General features: G+C 38.5%; 2 protein-coding genes across 3 annotated transcripts in view; one reads left to right on the forward strand and one right to left on the reverse strand.

The window, feature by feature from the left end:
* The window catches only part of LOC306849622 (CTTNBP2 N-terminal-like protein), a 21,508-nt gene extending 16,073 nt beyond the window's left edge, over nucleotides 1-5,435 (forward strand). For both annotated transcript variants that reach the window (XM_079384791.1, XM_079384792.1), the window contains exons 4-5: nucleotides 877-984; nucleotides 1,589-5,435. In XM_079384791.1, the coding sequence (XP_079240917.1) occupies nucleotides 877-984; nucleotides 1,589-2,887 (1,407 nt within the window). In that variant the 3' untranslated portion in view covers nucleotides 2,888-5,435. The remainder of the gene's footprint in view (nucleotides 1-876; nucleotides 985-1,588) is intronic.
* LOC306849624 (F-actin-capping protein subunit alpha-2-like) lies at nucleotides 4,559-14,576 on the reverse strand. Its single transcript, XM_079384794.1, has 10 exons — nucleotides 14,399-14,576; nucleotides 11,106-11,169; nucleotides 9,965-10,016; nucleotides 9,788-9,851; nucleotides 9,279-9,485; nucleotides 9,060-9,139; nucleotides 7,164-7,242; nucleotides 7,011-7,082; nucleotides 6,862-6,924; nucleotides 4,559-6,749 (listed from the first exon to the last, which is right to left on the reverse strand). Exons 1-10 carry the CDS (start codon nucleotides 14,435-14,437, stop codon nucleotides 6,609-6,611), a joined length of 861 nt encoding a protein of 286 aa, XP_079240920.1. The 5' UTR covers nucleotides 14,438-14,576; the 3' UTR covers nucleotides 4,559-6,608.
* Between the last annotated feature and the right edge of the window lie 3,492 nt (nucleotides 14,577-18,068).

The following is an 18,068-nucleotide window of genomic DNA, read 5'->3' on the forward strand; positions in this document are numbered from 1 at the left end:
TGAAAGCTGAATAAATAAGCGTTCCATTGATGTATGGTTTGTTAGGATAGGACAATATTTGGCCGATATACAAGTATTTGAAAATCTGGAATCTGTAGGTGCAATAAAATCAAAATATTGAGAAAATCTTCTTTAAAGTTGTACAAATGAAGTTCTGAGCAATGCATATTAATAATCAAAAATTACGTTTTATATGTTTGTGGTAGGCTATTTACGAAATATCTTCATGGAACATGATCTTGATTTAATATCCTAATGAATTTTGGCATACAAGAAACAGATAATTCTACAAATATACCCGTGCTTCTTATGACTGGTTTTGTGGTCCAGGTTCACATTTTTAGGAGTGTGGTAATGCTAAACAGCTGTAGGTGTTAAAACTTGTGAGGAGTGCTATTAATGTCACTTTGGATGCTGGGTTAGAAGGTCGTTGCTTATATAGACAGTAGACTAGCTCACAAGGTTTTGGAACAGAGCTTGAGTACATGTATTGAAAATACGTATGTATGCTTATGGAACTGTTTCATTCACTTCTTTGAAAGAAAAAAAAAGTTGATTTATTTCATAAACATTGTATGAAAGATTACTAGAAAATTAAATACAACTATTCTCTCTGTTATGTACATTGGGTGAGTCTTATTTTGAAAGGGTGCAGATCTCTGAATAATAATGTTTGATCTTCTGACCAAACACTCTATTTTGTTTGCAACTATGATAATTATACTCATAAACATAAGAAGAATAATGTGACTCATTTAATGTGAATCAAACATCATTAACTCATATTAAATAATATATTCCCACTGTTTATTAGGTGGTGCAGTCATAATTAGTCATCTTTCTTGACCTGATGTTTGAATGTGTGTATGCCTGTAGGTTATAGCTGATTTAGAAGAAGAGAAACGACGGCGTGCTCAAGACAATGCTGTGGGTGATGACATCACTGCCATGCTGGAGAAGGAACGAGACAGACTTCTGCAACAGGTAACCTGGCAACGCCACCAAAACATATATACATATGCACAAACTGTGGCATTATAAATACAACATAAACTGCAAAATAAAAGCAATCACAGCACCCTGCCCCAGCAGATTTGGTGTGGCTTTGTTGTGTAACTGTTGCCACAGATGCCTTTTCTACAGAGGAAAGTCTCCATTGTTTTTATGGACTGTGGTGCATAAAGTCCATCCGCCTCTGTATGTGCACAAAGATATTCCATTGTGTTTTTTTGTTTTTATGGGATTAGGATAAGGTGATACTAAGGTCAAAGTACAGACTGCATTATTATTTAAAAGGCCCTTCCTGCCCTGCCCTGAGTTTCTCTTACACACAGACACACACGCTTTCACACACTCATTTTTTTGGATGCTTGACCATGGCTCTCACACATTCTGTAGCTCATAGGGTCCTTAAATCTTGAAGATATTCATAAGTATTGTTTGAGCCAGGAAGAAGCAAGTAAACACGATATTTTTAAGAACAGTTGTATAGTTCATCTTCGAAATTGTCTGCGTAGTGTTATTCCCTCTGACTTTACTAATATCTTCGAATTTTTAAAGTGACATATCTTGCTTTTCTTCTTCACAGCTGGAGTTTGAGAGGGCTCAAATCGAGCGTTTAGAACGTGAGCAGTCAGTCCTGTCGAATCAAGCTGAGGAGGATTTAGCGCAGCAGCAACAGTTATCTTCGACACTGGCGAAAGAATGTCAGAAGGCTACAGCACGGGCAGAGGAGGAGAGCCAGCGGGTTGCAGATCTCAGCCGCCAGTTGGAACAGGAGAGCAGTACCATCAAAACCCTAAAGGGGGAGATGGAGAGTGAACGCGCTCATGCTCAACAGATAGAGGCGAGAGCTGAGAGAAAGCTGGCGGAATTGGATACAGAGCGCGAGCAGATGAGAGGGAAACTACTGAAGGAAGAAAAACGATATCAGGAGCTTTTGGAGAAGTTCAATAGTCTAAAGAAAGAGTTGGATGAAATTAAAGAAAGAGAAAAGGCAGGACTGGAAAAGGACAATGAAGAAAAGGTAAAAACTCCACAGAAAGCAACCACAGGGATCACGCCTCCTCTTAGTCAAACAGAAGTCGATGGCAAAAGCATTGCATCTAAATCATCTCCGCAACCCAATCTAAATGGCCACCACACTCCCAGAGAACCAGAGTCTCCAGTAGACGAGCGGTGCAAGGAAGTGGGTTCGGTGGACAATGGGATAGTGCTCCCTGGAGGAAGTGGAGCCTTGCAGTGTCTCTCCCCCAGCAGTCCCGCCTCGTCCTCCCTTAGCTCATCTCCTTGCTCTTCCCCAGTACTGACAAAGCGTCTGGCCTCTATAGGCTGCTCTAGTCCGACCTATCCATCCTCTTACCAGGCCAGCATCAACCAGCGATTCCAAGCAGCACGCCACAAGTTTCAGCAGCAAGCTGAGGTAGAGCACCAACACGGAGCATCCATTGTCCACTCGCCTCGAGACCTCTCTCCCACTGCGACTGCTCCTACTACTCCAGACAATTCTACTGCAAAGCAGATTGCTCGCAACACTGTCACTCAGGTGCTGTCACGGTTCACAAGCCAACAAGCAACAAGTAAACTCCCTCCGTCCAACAGCTCACCTTTTGGCACTGATTACCGCAACCTGGCCGCAGCCTCCTCGCCGACAGGGAAGAGTCCAGGGGTTCTTTCACCAGGGATCCGCTCACCAATAATTCCTAGGGCGGAGAAGATTCATCCACCCCCTGTTCCTCCTAAAAAGCAGGGGGTCAACCAGTCTCCCAGCTCACCGGTTCCTTCTGGCAGGGCCAGCCACTTCCCTGAGCTCTCTGGGAGCTGTGGTCTCACCAGTGGTCAGGAAGATGCTAAAGAGCTTGACTTGGTCGTGTCGTCATCTAGTTAACCAGCCTAGAGTTCACAGCCTGTTCTTAGCCTTCTCCAGTATATTTCCTCCAGTTGCATCTAAAGCACTCTCTCAGAACTTCAAGGGTTTCCTTCTTTTTTTATTTTCACCTACATTGTCTTGTCATAGTTGTTAATTCTTGTCCTTAAATGGATAGTTCATCCAAAAAATTAAAATTCTTTACTCACCCTTATGCCTTTATGACCTTTTTTGGATCTTTTTGCTTTCCTGGACTTTCAATGGATGGACAGATATCTCTCAATTAATAGTATCTTAATTTATGTTTTGATGATTACTCAAAGTCTTAAAGGTTTGGAACAACATGAGGGTGAGTAAATGCAGACAGAATTTTCATTCTTGGGAGAAAAATCCTTTTGAGTACCTCGTTTTTGTTGTCTCCTTATGTGAAACAGTTCAGGTCTTGGAACCTTTACAAATGAGCTAATGTGGTAAAGAAAGACATTCAGAATCTGTAGCGATACAATACTCCAGAACTGAAAACCACTGGTCTGAAAGGGTAGGCAACCCTTCTTCTGGAGAACTTCCTTTCTGCAGAATTTTGTCAAACAACCCTGAACCAGCTAGCCAAGGTTTTCAGGATTACTTGAAGATTAAAGGCAGGTTGTGTTGGAACTGAGCTCTGCAGGAAGGTAGCTCTCTAGAAACTGTTGGTTACCTCTGCTCTAGTGTACCTTGTTCTTTTTCTCCAAGGTTGTCCAACCCTGTTTTTGGAGGGTCACCTACCTGCAGAGTTTAGCTCTAACCCTGATTAAACACTCCTTAACCAGCTAATCAAAGTCTTCAGGATTACTAGAAACATCCAGGCGGGTGTGTTTGAGCTAAACTAAGGTGGTCATCCAGGTGCATGATTGGACATCTCCGATGCAGTCACTAGACGATTTTCAAATCTTAACCAATTTTGAAACCACGGAAGACCACAGACACGAAGACTGTTTTAACCGATTTTGAGCCTTATAATCATTCTGTCTCGCAACAAGAACAGTTAAATAATCGTAATGACACCACACAATAGAAGGTTTTTTGGACAAAAAAATAGTTTGCGACAAGTCTTGAATCAGGCCACGCACAGCCCCAAGCCCCAAACCACCGCCCAACCCTCCTAATCGTTCGGGGGAGAAAATCGGCCTTAAAATCTTCTAGTGTGCAGCCAACTTAAATGCACACAGAGGTGATGCCTCACTGAAAAACTTTGGTATCCCAGAACAAACCTTAGCCTGAGCCCAACCCATCCTAACTGTGTGAAAAGTTTGAAAGGAACACACACAGTCAGCCTCTTAAATACTACTCATGTAAGATTGAATTTATTTAAATACTATTTGAATGTCTTTTGTTTTATTTTTATACAAAAATATTTTTATTTATCCTAAAATGTTACTATTAGTCCATTCCTGATGACCTGCATAGATAAAAAATGTTAGTATATAAAGTAAAAACTATGCTAAGCAAATAGTGATTAGCCAAGTCTTCAACCAATCGGTCAGTCTTAGGCTACTAATGTTGTCTTTATCTGTGTCTGACAAATGTGACATTTATATTATGTTTATGGCAAATATAGAAATTATTTGTTTTCTTACAAGCAGTAATATAATATGATGTGGAGTTGCTGTTAATTTACTAAATCTATTTAGAAATTAACTACTGGAGATATGAACTGATATGAAACAGTCATGGAAAACCTACTGTGTCCTACTGTATTGCACCATGACTACATTGTCCTCTAGTGTCAATCTCAAGCGCTGCTCAGGAAGCTGCCATCTGGTGGTTGGGCAGCATTACACAACAGCCAAACCAGAATACCTTCTCTGAAAATGAAGATTAAAAATGAAATTCTTCTCATGTGACATGATAGTCAACATTTGCAATCAAGTCAAAATGTTATGTTCTGAGAATGTAAGACTGGGTCTAATAACCATGCCTGGATGTATTACTCCATCACTGATCTTTATGTTTATGCTGTAGTCTTATCTTTAAAATTTTCATTAAATATTAGGTAGAACCTATAGCACCAGTTTACATGATTCACAACCATGGCAAAAGCACATGAGAGTAATGTCATCATTTAATGATTACTTTACCCTGGGACTGTTTTCTTACCTGTGTCCTCCTTGAAGTCTTTTTGACGTTTTAACTTTTTAGTATAAAAATAGACATGATTTTGTGTTTGTGTAAAAATCTTGCTGGCATTAAGGTATAGCTCACATGAATACACTTATGAGAGAACAATATGTTGGGTTTTTATGAGTAAAAGTGGTGCATGTATCTGTCCTTTCCTACATAGGTTTCAGCTGCTCTACGGTCATTTATTGTTTCTGTTTTTAAATACCTCACCATTCCTCCTACTGTACTGAAACTTTTTTTTTTAAGTAGCAGTTTAGTATTTTACTACTGAAATGTTTGTTTTTTGAGCATAAATAGACCTGAACTGACACTTGGAAATTTTTTTTATTTTTACACGTCAGCAGTGTTGAAGAAATTTATGACCAACTGTATTTTATCCCCTAAACTAATAAAGGTTTTTTTAAGTTTGCTTTTTTTCCTATGCATTCTGACTGTAGTCGTCACCCTAAAAACATATAGGAGTAAAGATATCAGACACAAACACAACAGTTTACACAATAAAGGCTCAGAAATAACCATTTAGCCATTTTGGTGCCATTTACTGTGAGCAGACGTTACATTTGCATGATTTAAAATCTGAAAAAATAAAGGTTATGAGATAGAATATGCCAGTCTTACAGGATGGGTGTATTTTACAGAGGATCTTTGATGGAACAGTCAAGACAAACAAGGTTAACGTGAAAGCAGGGTGGCAGAAACATGCAACTGCAACACTGACGGAGCCCTCAGTACTCTGGACAAGAGAGACTCCGATTTACTGTGTGGGTTGTGGATTTGTTGCAAACTGTGGATACCCTAAATGCATTACAAGTACCTATAACAGACAGTCTGCACCTCTATAAGTGCAGAAAATTCATCTGGTGTATAAATATAAAAATCAAGACATAATTTGAGTGCCTTAGCCACCAAAGAGGATTATTCATGGATTTATTTATTCTGTCTTTTTGCGTTACTAAACCATTTTAGTTTAGCAGACTGAGTCAGAGAAAGATACGGTGAGAGCAGTTAAGACAGATGGTCACTCCAAACCCAGACACAAAGCCCATTCCCCTCTCCTCCTCTGACTTCATGCATTCACTGTTACAGCCTGGACAGTTGAGGACAGGACAGCAGGAAATCTCATCTCTCCAGGTTGTCAGTAGGCGGAGGAGGAGGAAGGTGGGATTGTCGTCTGACTGGGGTTTGGAGATACAGTGAGCAAGGCATTAATTATCCACCGTTTTAAAACACAAAATCTGTTTGCACAAGCATTGCAGCTGTCACAGTTCACAAAAATCAAAACAATACAAACTCTTTGAATGACTTGCGAGTGGGTAAATGACAGAAAAGCGACAATTGCCGATAATTTATATCCACGCTTCCCTCCAAGTTCTCATTTGAAACTCATCCACAGCTGAGACCCATCCAAGTCTATTAATGACAGAAGGTTGAATGGAATCACATCCTCTTTTAAACAGAAAATGTTTTTTTGACTTTTTTAATTTTCATTTTTGGGAGACTTCTTCATGCTGAGCGAACGGCATATGGTGTTCTGAGTGCCGGCTCCGCACTTGAACAGAAAGAAGAGGAACCGGGTCGGTTTCTAAGCGTTTTGCATCTCTTTGCCAATCTTGTAGCTGAGGATCTTGTTCCAGTCGATCTTGGTGCGAGTGACGGGCAGCTGTCTGCGGAGAGCTTTGAAGGTGGTATCTGACATTGTCTGGTAGTTCTCGCTGATGGCTGTCTGGAGGGAAACATTTAAACAGCGCAAATGTTAAACTGAATTCTGATCATTAAAATTAGGGATGCACCAATCATATAAAATATTTAATATTAATCTTAATTAAAATTTCTACCTGGTAATCATTTTCAGCATTTTTAATGATTTTTACAAACGCCTTGGCAGTCTGGGTTTCATTCTAGTGAGAAAAGGGCAGGAATTTACTTTGTTGAAATCTTAGCTTTGGTTAATACTTATGTGAATATCTCTCTTTTTTTAACTCACAGTCACTGCAATGGACTCCTCCACCTCTTTATGGCTCACCAGTTGCACATTACCATCCTCATAATAATGTACCTGTAGCAAACCGAATTATGTAACATTTTACCATCCCAATGTTTTTTCTCATCCCCACTATGCTAATCTTTCAGGTCTTACCTGGATCTTCAATACTCCCACCACCTGAGCTGATGACTGACTAATGGTGAACTTCCACTCTGACCTGCACCGGCCATTCCTGACAAGAGAGAATCACCAGAGTGTCAGAGTACTATCAGATTTAGTCTTACTACAGAATCAGACTCCAGACATTGAATTGGACAATTATAATGTAGACCGTAGAGACTCGCACAAAGATTTCAGACTAACCAAATTAAAAGAACTTATGGCAAAAATGTAGATCTAATTTGATAAGTGATGTACAGCCAGCTGATTATAATTGCAAAGTAAAACATGGCAAGAGTGAATCAGTTCTTAAATCACCTTTAAGGGGTCCAAAAATGACAGATGGCTGTTCATAATGCCTGTTATTTAACAAATACACCACCATTTAAAGACTCAGGGTCAGTAAGCTATATATTTTGGAAAAAAAAGAAAGAAATTAATTAGGGCTGCCACTAACGACTATTTTAATTTCGATTAATCTATCGACTAATTTATCGATTAATCTAAACGATTAATTTCCCGCAAAAAAAAAATCTACAATTTTACTTAAGAATATATTATTAAAGAATATTTTATTAAACCAAATGAAATCCAAATTTCTATGAAATTTCATTTTTTTTAAAGCAAAAGTAAAGTGCAACATAGAGTGCAAGAAGCAAGTCATATCTCATAGTCCAAATCACTGAAATCAAAGTTCAGTATTATAGTGTAAGACAGACAACATATCCACGTGTTCTAGTCTAATAATAATAAAATTATAATCAAACAACAATTTTTAAAGAAATATTATTTACCAGAATTTATTTAGGTGAAAAATGTAAATGTGCAGTATTTCTGAAAACAAAACAAAAAAACAACCGTTTTTAATATAAAATCAATTAATTGGAGATGCTTTTGATTATTACAATTTAATGGAAAATAATGGAAAACAGAATTTGGTAAAGATAAAACTGTAAAACTGGACAGAAATGCCATAGCCACTGTAATTAAATGAATATGTGGACATCAAACGTGTAAACTCAGACTGAAGGTTTGAGCTTTTATTTTGAAATCGCAATGTATTCTCCTGTGTTTGTGTAGATTTATAAATTTATTTATTTACCTTACAAATCTGATGAAATGGCACACGATGCGTTCCCAGATGAACGTTATAATAAACCAAACTCACAACAACATACAGAGATGGAGTTTGAGACGCTACACATGTAAATGATAAGTTCCTGTGTAACTACCGTGAACACTCGGAGCCGCTGTGAGACGCACGAACTTAACCTACACGCATGGAAATAAAGCGCATATACTGTGTTAGAACTGTATCGCATAGAATTATTTAATTATATCATAGCGTTTGTGAATTCACAATTATGCTTAATTATGATTTATTAATGGGTTTAATACATCATGCAGCCTTGGAAAATAGTCTAATAATATGTTTTATGGATTTTCGTCCGTGAAATGCCCCACTTCCGGTATTTAGCCGGTTAAAATCGACCAATCGCGACAGCCCTAAAATGAATACTTTTAACCAGCAGTAAAGACTTTTGTTGTATATACTGTTCTTTTGAATTTTCTAATCAAAGAATCCTAAAAAAAAAAGACATTTTCATCAAAATATTAAATAGTGTCATGTGACACTGAAGACTGGAATAATGGCATCACAGGAATAAATTACATTTAAAAATAGAGAAAACGGTTAATAATAACTTAAATTAAATTGTAAATAATTGTAATATGTAAAATATTACTGTACTACTGATCAACTAAATGCAGCCTTGGTGAGCATAATAGACTTTTCAAAACATTTACATTTTTAAATTACATTGTTTTTTTTTTAATTAATGTATTCCAGAAAGCTGGGTATAAGGAGATAAAGCATTGAACATTACTCACCAAAAGTTTTTGGGCTGGAACTGATGACCCTCAATACAAGCAATAATTGTTTGCTGTCCGTCAACAGTCTTCCCATACACCTGCGGCACAAACATCAGAGCACATGACTTCACAAACAATGGTTGCAAGCATAAACACAATTGCAGCAAGTGCTAACAGTAAGAGAAATGTAGGAAATGCATATTATTCTGTTGAGATTCCCATAGGAAAACTGTGTACCGTGCAGACTCCAGTGGGATAGTGCTCTTTCACGTAAGCACTGAGCTCTTCATCACAGGCGTCCCTCCAGGACCAGAGGGCAGTCTCTCCCTCGTAGGGCTGAGGATCGCTCGCTTCCTTTCGCAGGTGATCGAAACGGAATGACACCCGCTTCCGTGGGTCGAAGAACCGTCCCTGACCCAGATCTCCATGCTCAGTGATCAGAACCTGCAGGAAAAGGATGTCCCTTCCTCTTTAGGCAAAACTATTCATACACAGATCTGCAGCTCTCCTAATGCAGCAAACACTCACAGTACAATGCTCATGCCTGCCCTAATCACTAACAAAGTACACAAAGATCTCCAGAGAGCAGAGTTTACAACCAGCTTGAATAAATAATGTGTCAATAGTGTGCTCTCTGTTCAAAACTAACACAGCGTGTCATTGCAGCACAGAAACTGAACATACACACACATTTCCAAAACTGACTGAAATTACTGCATCTGTGAGACTTAAAAACGTTAACTTACCGACTCCTCACTACCATCCAATTTGACAGGAGTGAACTGATCCATGTTATACTGAGCAAAGGCACTATGACACAGAACAGAAGAATGCAACATAAATCCTTCTTAGCAAAACACACTTTCAACTACATACAGATGCATCTAGACATAACGTGACACACAGATCTGTAAATAACTTACTGTGCTGCCCCTTCACGGAGGAGGTTGTCATTGTTGAGGAGAAGTCGCACATCTTCAAAAAAAACATAATTAAAAATCAGTCACAAACCTAAGCACAAGTCTGGTATAATATAACATACAAAACTGGTTTGAAATCAGGTGTTTTTGATAGGCGAGAGAGCAGCAACGAGGAACCGTCAATTAAACTGAGCAATCCATTGTGAAGCAGGAGCAAAAATAACAAACATCAAACGACTCCCCATGTCTCCCCGAGCACCATCTTCTTGTGTATTTTTTTCTTTTATGTGCAAATCAGTAAAAATTTATCATAAGCATTTCCTCCGTGTTGTTTGATGCTGGTGTAAAGAATCAAATCTCTTATTGTGACCAGCACAGGTTTGAGATATTCTGGGACTCCAGCTTCAGCTAGGTAGGAGAATGATGTTGTAATCAACAGAAAACAATAAACTGTCCACAACTGTTCAAAGGTTTGCGGCCAGGACATTTTTTTTTTTTTAAAGAAATCTCTTATGCTCACCAAGGCTGAATTTATTTAATCAAAAATACAGTAAAAACTGGAATATTGTGAAACATTATTAAAATTTTAAGTAAATGTTTTCTAATTTAATACACTTTAAAATGTAAATTATTCCTATGATGGCAAAGCTGAATTTTCTGCAGCCATTAAACCAGTCTCCAGTGTTATATGATCCTTCAGAAATCAGGCAGATATTCTGCCTAATATTTCAGTAGAAATTTAGATACTTATTTTCAGTTCAAAAGAACAGCATATTTATTATATACATATCTATCTATCCATCTATATAGAAAGAGAGAGTGCGTGAGAGCACACATTATAAACGTATTTACTGAAACTTTTGATCAATTTAATGCATCCTTGTTGTACAACCATTCATTTTTTCCATCTTACTGACCCTAAACATGGTAGTGTAAATCTTTAAATGTGCACAGGGTGTGGATCCTCCATCTTGAAGTGTGTGTTTTAGTAGTGCGTGTTTGATTTTTACCATGCACCAAGACACTTCAATTCCAATTCAAATTTGTTTAAGCATAATGAAAAATGAAAGCATGTATATTCATGTACTTCCACTTTAAACCTTGAAAGAAGTCCCAGAACAGAACAGCTGAAAATGACACTCACCGTTGAACACTTCATTAAATTCTCCAGGAGGAGCGTGGGTCACAAAGTTAGCTGCGATGCGGACCTGCAGATATAACACATAATAAATTATGAGTGGGCACCTATTTGCCTCACTAAAACACTGTGGCTTCAGCAATATTGAATCACAGCCAGTTTCCAGCAGGTGACTCTAGAGATCAAAACCCCATATACACACCCTGGCCTGTAACACTTCAAGAACACACACCGCTGAGTTCTCAACAATACACGTTCAAGTTCATTTTTTAAAACCACATCACCCACACTACTAAATATCAAAAAACAACTAACTCAAACAGCTTATTCCTGTCCTCAAATATCCTCTCAACCTTAGTGTCCTTATGTATCAGACAAGGACAATTCCACATCAGATCTGCTGTGTGATGTTAAAGTGATATATAAAGTCCAAATTAAATATTTTGAAGTATTTTACTAAAAACTACTTAACTAAGCATTTAAACTATGTTTGTAGGGCTGCACATCTTGGCAAAAAATATTTGTAAACATATATTAAGATTACTATATCAGTCTAAGTGATTGGAGGGATTATATCTCTCAGATGGCCTGGGAACGCCTTGGGATCCCCCAGGATGAGCTCGAGGAGGTGGCCAGGGAAAACTACATGTGTTTCTATACTCAACCTGCTGCCACTCAACCCTGTCCCAAATCAGTGGTGGAAAATGTATGGAATGGATGGATATAATAACACGGTGGCCGAGAGAGCTCAACGCGCTGCAAATAGAAAAACACCAGCAAATTAAGAAAACAACTTCGCCAATTTGAGAACACACGCGCTGCAAATGCACAAGACACAACCAAATAAAGAAATGCACTACAAATAGAAAAAAACACCTGCAAATTAAGAAAACAACTTCGCCAATTTGACAACATGCGCTGCAAATGCTCACAACACAAACAAACAAAGGAACGAACTGCAAATACAATTCTTTATTTGGTTGTGTTGTGAGCATTTGCACCACCTGAGGGCGGTTTCATAAAAGAGGCTAAGAAAAGCAGGGATTAAAGTCCAAAACCTGACTTGAAATAACCTAAACAAATCAATCGGGACTAAAGCGGTTACATAAACGACAATTGAAGTTCACGGCTCACGCAATCTGACCAATTCGATCCAGGTTCAGTGGGTCAGGATAATGTGACGTGCACACTTATTCGTGAGCAGCCCTTAATGTTGATCATGGATCAAATCGATCCACCATGGCAAACAGCGAATACTTGTGCTGTTTAATGCATTTGACACATTGCGTTTTCCTCAGTGCATAACTTACATGTCACAGGTATATTTTTCATCTGTAAATGTTAGAAAGTAATGCAAATATATCCATTTTGCTGTCAGGAGTGGGCGAGGCTTACACGAGCGAACGAGCTACACAGACAAAGCAGAATAGAATAATAGCGCAAGAATTCAGAATAAAGTATACATTCTGCCAAAATATTTGTTGATGGACATTAAATGTGACATGTATAATGTTAATCCTACATATAAGTGTATTTGTATGATAGCAGTAACATTACATCAACTGTAAACTGGCTAATACAGCCATACTAGCTCAAAAATGTGTGTTCCTCTTATCAGTTAAAATGCAGTAATACATTAAGTACAGTTGGTTGTAGCCTATTTTGTTTTTACTTATTTGATTATTTAAGGTGTATTTTCTGTATACTTTTATTTTTGGACTAATAATAAAGTCAACTAATTGTATGTGAGAGAGAGAGTCAGTGGTAATATCAGTGCGTTCCTATTGGTCCGTGTTAGAGGAGCTCAGCTTAGCCTGACAGTTAGCCCGCTCCTGACCAGGTTAGTTTGCCAGCATAAATTGTCACAGTGACTGAGCTTGAGCTATGGTAATTTTGCTTTCAGAAACCAAATCAAGTGAAAATAAATCAGAATTACTGAAATAAGCCTGGCTTATTTGGTAAACTAGTTTTATGAAACTGCTGTCAAATTGATGAAGATGTTTTCTTGATTTGCTGGTGCTTTTTCTATTTGCATGTGTTTTCTGAAGTTGCAGCGCGTTGAGCTCTCTCGGACACCGTATAATAATGTATTATAAAACAAAAATGTTAATTAAAATATTACTATTATAATATTTCACTGTAAAATAAAAAAAGATTATACATTTCGAAAAACATTGGATCCCATTATTTTTCATACAGCTAAAGTCTTTCAAAACCACCAAAAGAAGCTGTCAAGTACATAACTCTGACCAACAAAAGACATTTAATAAATATTAAGGGGAAGAGATTAACAAAGGGAAGCATCTGGTAATCTGCCTAATGAACATCTCCTGTGGCCTGGCTGGGGAAGTCAGCTGAGCATGTAACTCAAAGCTCTGACAGCATGTAGAAAATGACCACATGTAATTAAAGGGGAAGAAAATACGTAACGTTAGCAGTTAAATGCAGCTTTTAGAAAAGGGACAGATGCTAACAGAGACTGGACGAAAGAGCACAAATAAATCAGAATCCACCCGTCTGTTCCATATAAAACTCGAGACTACTGTGAAAGTGACAGACCATGTAAATGACAGTCTTGCCCTTCAGTTTCAAAATATGGAAAGATGCAATTAAAAGCCAACGATAAAAAAAAAGAAAAAAAAAAAAGACCATCGCTAACATTCTTCCTAACATTTCATTTTTGCTTCACTGCAGAAACAACACTGGGTTGTGTAAATGACGACAGAATTCTCAATTTAGCTAAACTATTTATTTAAACCAGCGTAGACTGCATACTTTTACCTCAAAACACACCCACTCCTGAGGTCGTAACTTCATCCGGCCCGGGGCTTTCGGCTCAGATAGCTGTCGTGTCAGGCGGATCTGGCATCTACTGTCCCACACATGTGTAATTCTACCGGAGCACAGCCCGTTAAAGCCCGTCGACTCGGTTCGGAGTGGGTGGATCTGCTGAGATCTATTTCTGAACTCACTCTGACAGCTAACTGCTAACAGCTGGCGTTCACAACACTTCCACTCAAAACAACACGGCTTTAACAGACTGCGTGTGTCTTACTAAAACACTGCTTTTTGTTCGGTATTTCGTTGTTATTAAGCCAGGTCTCTGTGTTTTTACGGGAGTGCAAAACTGCGATTTCACTTCCTCACAGATTAGCGCACGGCTAACCGGCTAGGCAACCTCCCGCTCCTTCCGGGAACCAGATATTCATCCTTCTGCACGCGGAGGGTTTTAATATAAAGACGTACGAGCGTGTGTACTTGGGCGGTTTGTGAAAGTTAATTTAATGTTTTAGTTTTACCTTCTCCTCGTCTGAAAGCGGCTCCTCAAAGTCGGTCATCTTGGCTGTGGCGGAGCCTCACGCCGCGGCGCATGCTGGGTAGCGCGCGCTGTCACGCTCGTGACCATAATAGGGCAAAACGGAGTGCGAGCCACCGCCTCGCGCAGCTCCTGCTCTCCTCTCCCGCCTCCTCCGGTCTGACAGTCAACTCGCGGTGAACGGGGAGCACGACTTCGAGGTGCACTTTCCCTTTTGAAACAATTTTGATTCATAGCGGTGACTCGAATCTTTTTGATCAGTTCATAAAAAGTTTAATTCAATGATTCGTGTAGTGGTCCTTTCTGCAAGTTACATTATTACGCCAGGAGGTGGCGACAGGTGAATGTGTTTTTGTCACTGAATAATTCACTCAGCAGATTCTTTAAATAATGCCAAGCTGATCTAAACGCATCTTCTTATCCTTTTTTCTTATGAAAATTTAATTCCCAAAAAGTAACAAAATTATAATACTAAAAAATCTGCATGTCATGCTAACTGCACTACATCTACAGTCTGAAATGTAAATTAGCCTACCTGAGCTCTTTATATCTGAGGTATCCAATTTTAATTTCCATCCAAGGTGACACATACACACACACACACACGTTTGTTTCTGTTGATTTGTGGGGACTTTCCATAGATTTCTATTACTTTTATACTGACCAAACAATATGTTCTATCCCCTAACCCAACACTAACTTACCCCTAAACCTAACCTAACTGTAAACCTACCCCTTACAGAAAACCTGTTTGCGTTGTTACACTTTCATTTACTATATTTAATATATATTTTCCCCTTGTAATGTAAAAAAAAATCAGGTTTTACTATCCTTGTGCTTGTGGGGACGTTGGGTCCCCACAATATAGCATAAACAAGTACACACACACATACACACATGTTGTGTTTCAATGTCTTATGGGGACATTCCATAGGCGTAATGGTGTTTATACTGTACAAACCGTATTTTCTATCACACTACACCTAAACCTACCCCTTACAGGAAACTTTCTGCATTTTCAAAAAACTTGTTTCCTCATGGGACCTAAAAATGTCCCCACAAGGTCAAAATTTACTGGTATTACTATCCTTGTGGAGACATTTGGTCCCCATAACGTGATAAATACCAGATACACACACACACACTTTGCCACTTATTTAAATGGGGACACTCTATAGACTTATATTGTTTTATACACAGCTAATTTAGCTATGTATATGTGTGTGTGTGTGTGTGTGTGTGTGTGTGTGTGTGTGTGTATATGCATTTGAATAATAATAATAATAATAATACAAATAATAAAAGAAAAAGGATGTCCTAAAAATGAGATTTTGTCAAATTTGTAAATGGTTAAAGAGGCACACGTTAAAATAAGGCTACAGTAATGTTAGCCAATTTAAGCCAAAATAGTAATTACCTTAAAACAAAATAAATGTTTAACAAGATAATTGACAAATCCTTTCTGTGATTCTTCTGCTGTCCTACAGAGAGCAGAGCAGCATTTCTCTAACATTTGAACTGCTGTTGGATGTAAAAAAGAAAAGAAAAAACTTTACTGAGCAGTAGTTACACTGCCACTATCTGTGAGAAGCACATTCACATCTGAAACCATAGAGGTCAAATCACTGCAATGCTAGCCAACAGCATTCGCATCTGGGGCCGGTTTTATTCTCAAGAATCTGACACAGAACTTCAAAATTCACTTATTCAAGAGGAGACAAATAGAAAATGAAGTCTTTTCTATTAACGTTTCCATTTGCTGAAGTAGATGCACAATGCATGCACATTTTTGTAAGTGACTTTAAGAGTCACATAAATGCAATGTACATATAAATTCAAGCAGGACATTATGGAAAGAAGAGCATGATCCATCGAATTTCATTTTAACGCCCTGGAACTAATGTGCTTGCCTGGAGAGAAGTGCATCACAGAGGAGCCTTTAGGCCCCTATATTTCCCCCTTTCCCTTCTCTTCTCCCATCTCTTCTGTCAGAGCCTGATCTTATAAGGTTTCTTGCTTATAGCACCATACCTATCAAATATACAATATATCAACCTACAGATTAAATATGATTCTTAACCGAGCAGAATTAAACAAAGCAAAGGCAAACATTGCGTCCAGACTTGCGAATTCTTTCCACAAACCTTCAAACAGTTTTCAAACATGGACGTATGATGTCTCAACAGAGAAAAAAAGCAAAAGGACACAGAGAGGAATATTTTTATAGCCTATAGTGTGCTGAGGATATTCTCATAGTTGAACACAGCCAAACGATAACTGGAACAAATGTGTGTGTGAACTCTTATAAGCTTATCATCACAACACAGCAAAATAGGGGTTGTGAGGGACGAGAGAAGCGAGAGAGAAAGTCATCCATCACTAATGTGTCATCTCTTTGATCGTAACCAACATTAGTGTCTATTGGTTTATATTTATTGCATTTGTCTCCCTCACACTGAACTTTGCAGTAAAACAAAATCTGTGTGTGTGTGCGGTGAGGAAGTGAGGTGTGTTCCCACGACCTGTGCGTGTGGTAACCTTACCTCCCTTTGATCCTGCTTTGCCCTGATAGATTCTGCCTCACACACTCACACACATACTTGGGAAGGTACTGATGTGATGTGACAGTTGTTAAGGCATCTCGCTTTGATGTGGAGGGATATGTCGAGGCATTAGCCCTTCTGTGATCCAATCAAACACGCATATACCTCTTCCAAACCACACACATGTGCTGTAACTGAGAAGCTTTTGTTATTTCACAGCAGAGGAGACACTGGATTTCGCTCCCTATTTTTCTCTCATGGAATAATTTCTGTGTGATTATCAGCAAATGTGATTATAACCAAACACGCAGCACTGTCCCGAACTCACACCAATGATCGACCAAATAGAAAAAGAATTGGAGAAACTATGTGTGGTTTTTTGTGTGCGCCCAACCATTTTCTCCATAGAATATTGCCAAAAGCACACACTACATTGGACAAGGAACAGCTTGGGCAGGAACGAACTAAATATGTAGACACTGTGGACTGTACATAAACAACTAGCAAATAAAAATGATATATAATATAATATAATACAAACACACACACACACACATATATACGTTTCAATTGTTTAAGCATAACTATCACTAAATGTATTATTTTTGCAGGCATTGTATGATTTATTTGAAAATCTTTTTTTTCAGCCTGTTGTTGAAGTTGTGCTGATGTGAAGCAGAGTATTTCTTTGTCTCACTATACTTATTTCTGTCTCATTTTCTTTTCTGTTTGAACCTAAAGAGGTTGAGATGGTCCCAGTTGCACCAACAAGATGCTGTTAAGGTCCCTTCTTTGCCAGAAGGCTTCATTTTTTATTTTATTTAACACAGCCAACCAAGACTGTCAGCTCATGCATTTAAGAAACAAAAACAGAGACAAACAGTCTATGGAGACCTTCAGTTATCCAGATTAAGTGTTCTGCGCTTTAGCGGATCAAGCACAGCTTATAAAAGATCTTCTTGTGGAATGGCAGACATTACTTTGTGGCTTTAAATGTGATGGGAATAACTATTAGTCAAGCTGTTGGTCTCCTGCTATTGCTGTGTCACAACCAATAAGACTGGACTGCTAGATTCATCTCCACAGAGGAATTCTGGTTCCGACTGAACC

Source organism: Barbus barbus (genome assembly GCF_936440315.1).
Source record: "Barbus barbus genome assembly, chromosome: 29".
Classification (NCBI taxonomy): Eukaryota; Metazoa; Chordata; class Actinopteri; order Cypriniformes; family Cyprinidae; genus Barbus; species Barbus barbus.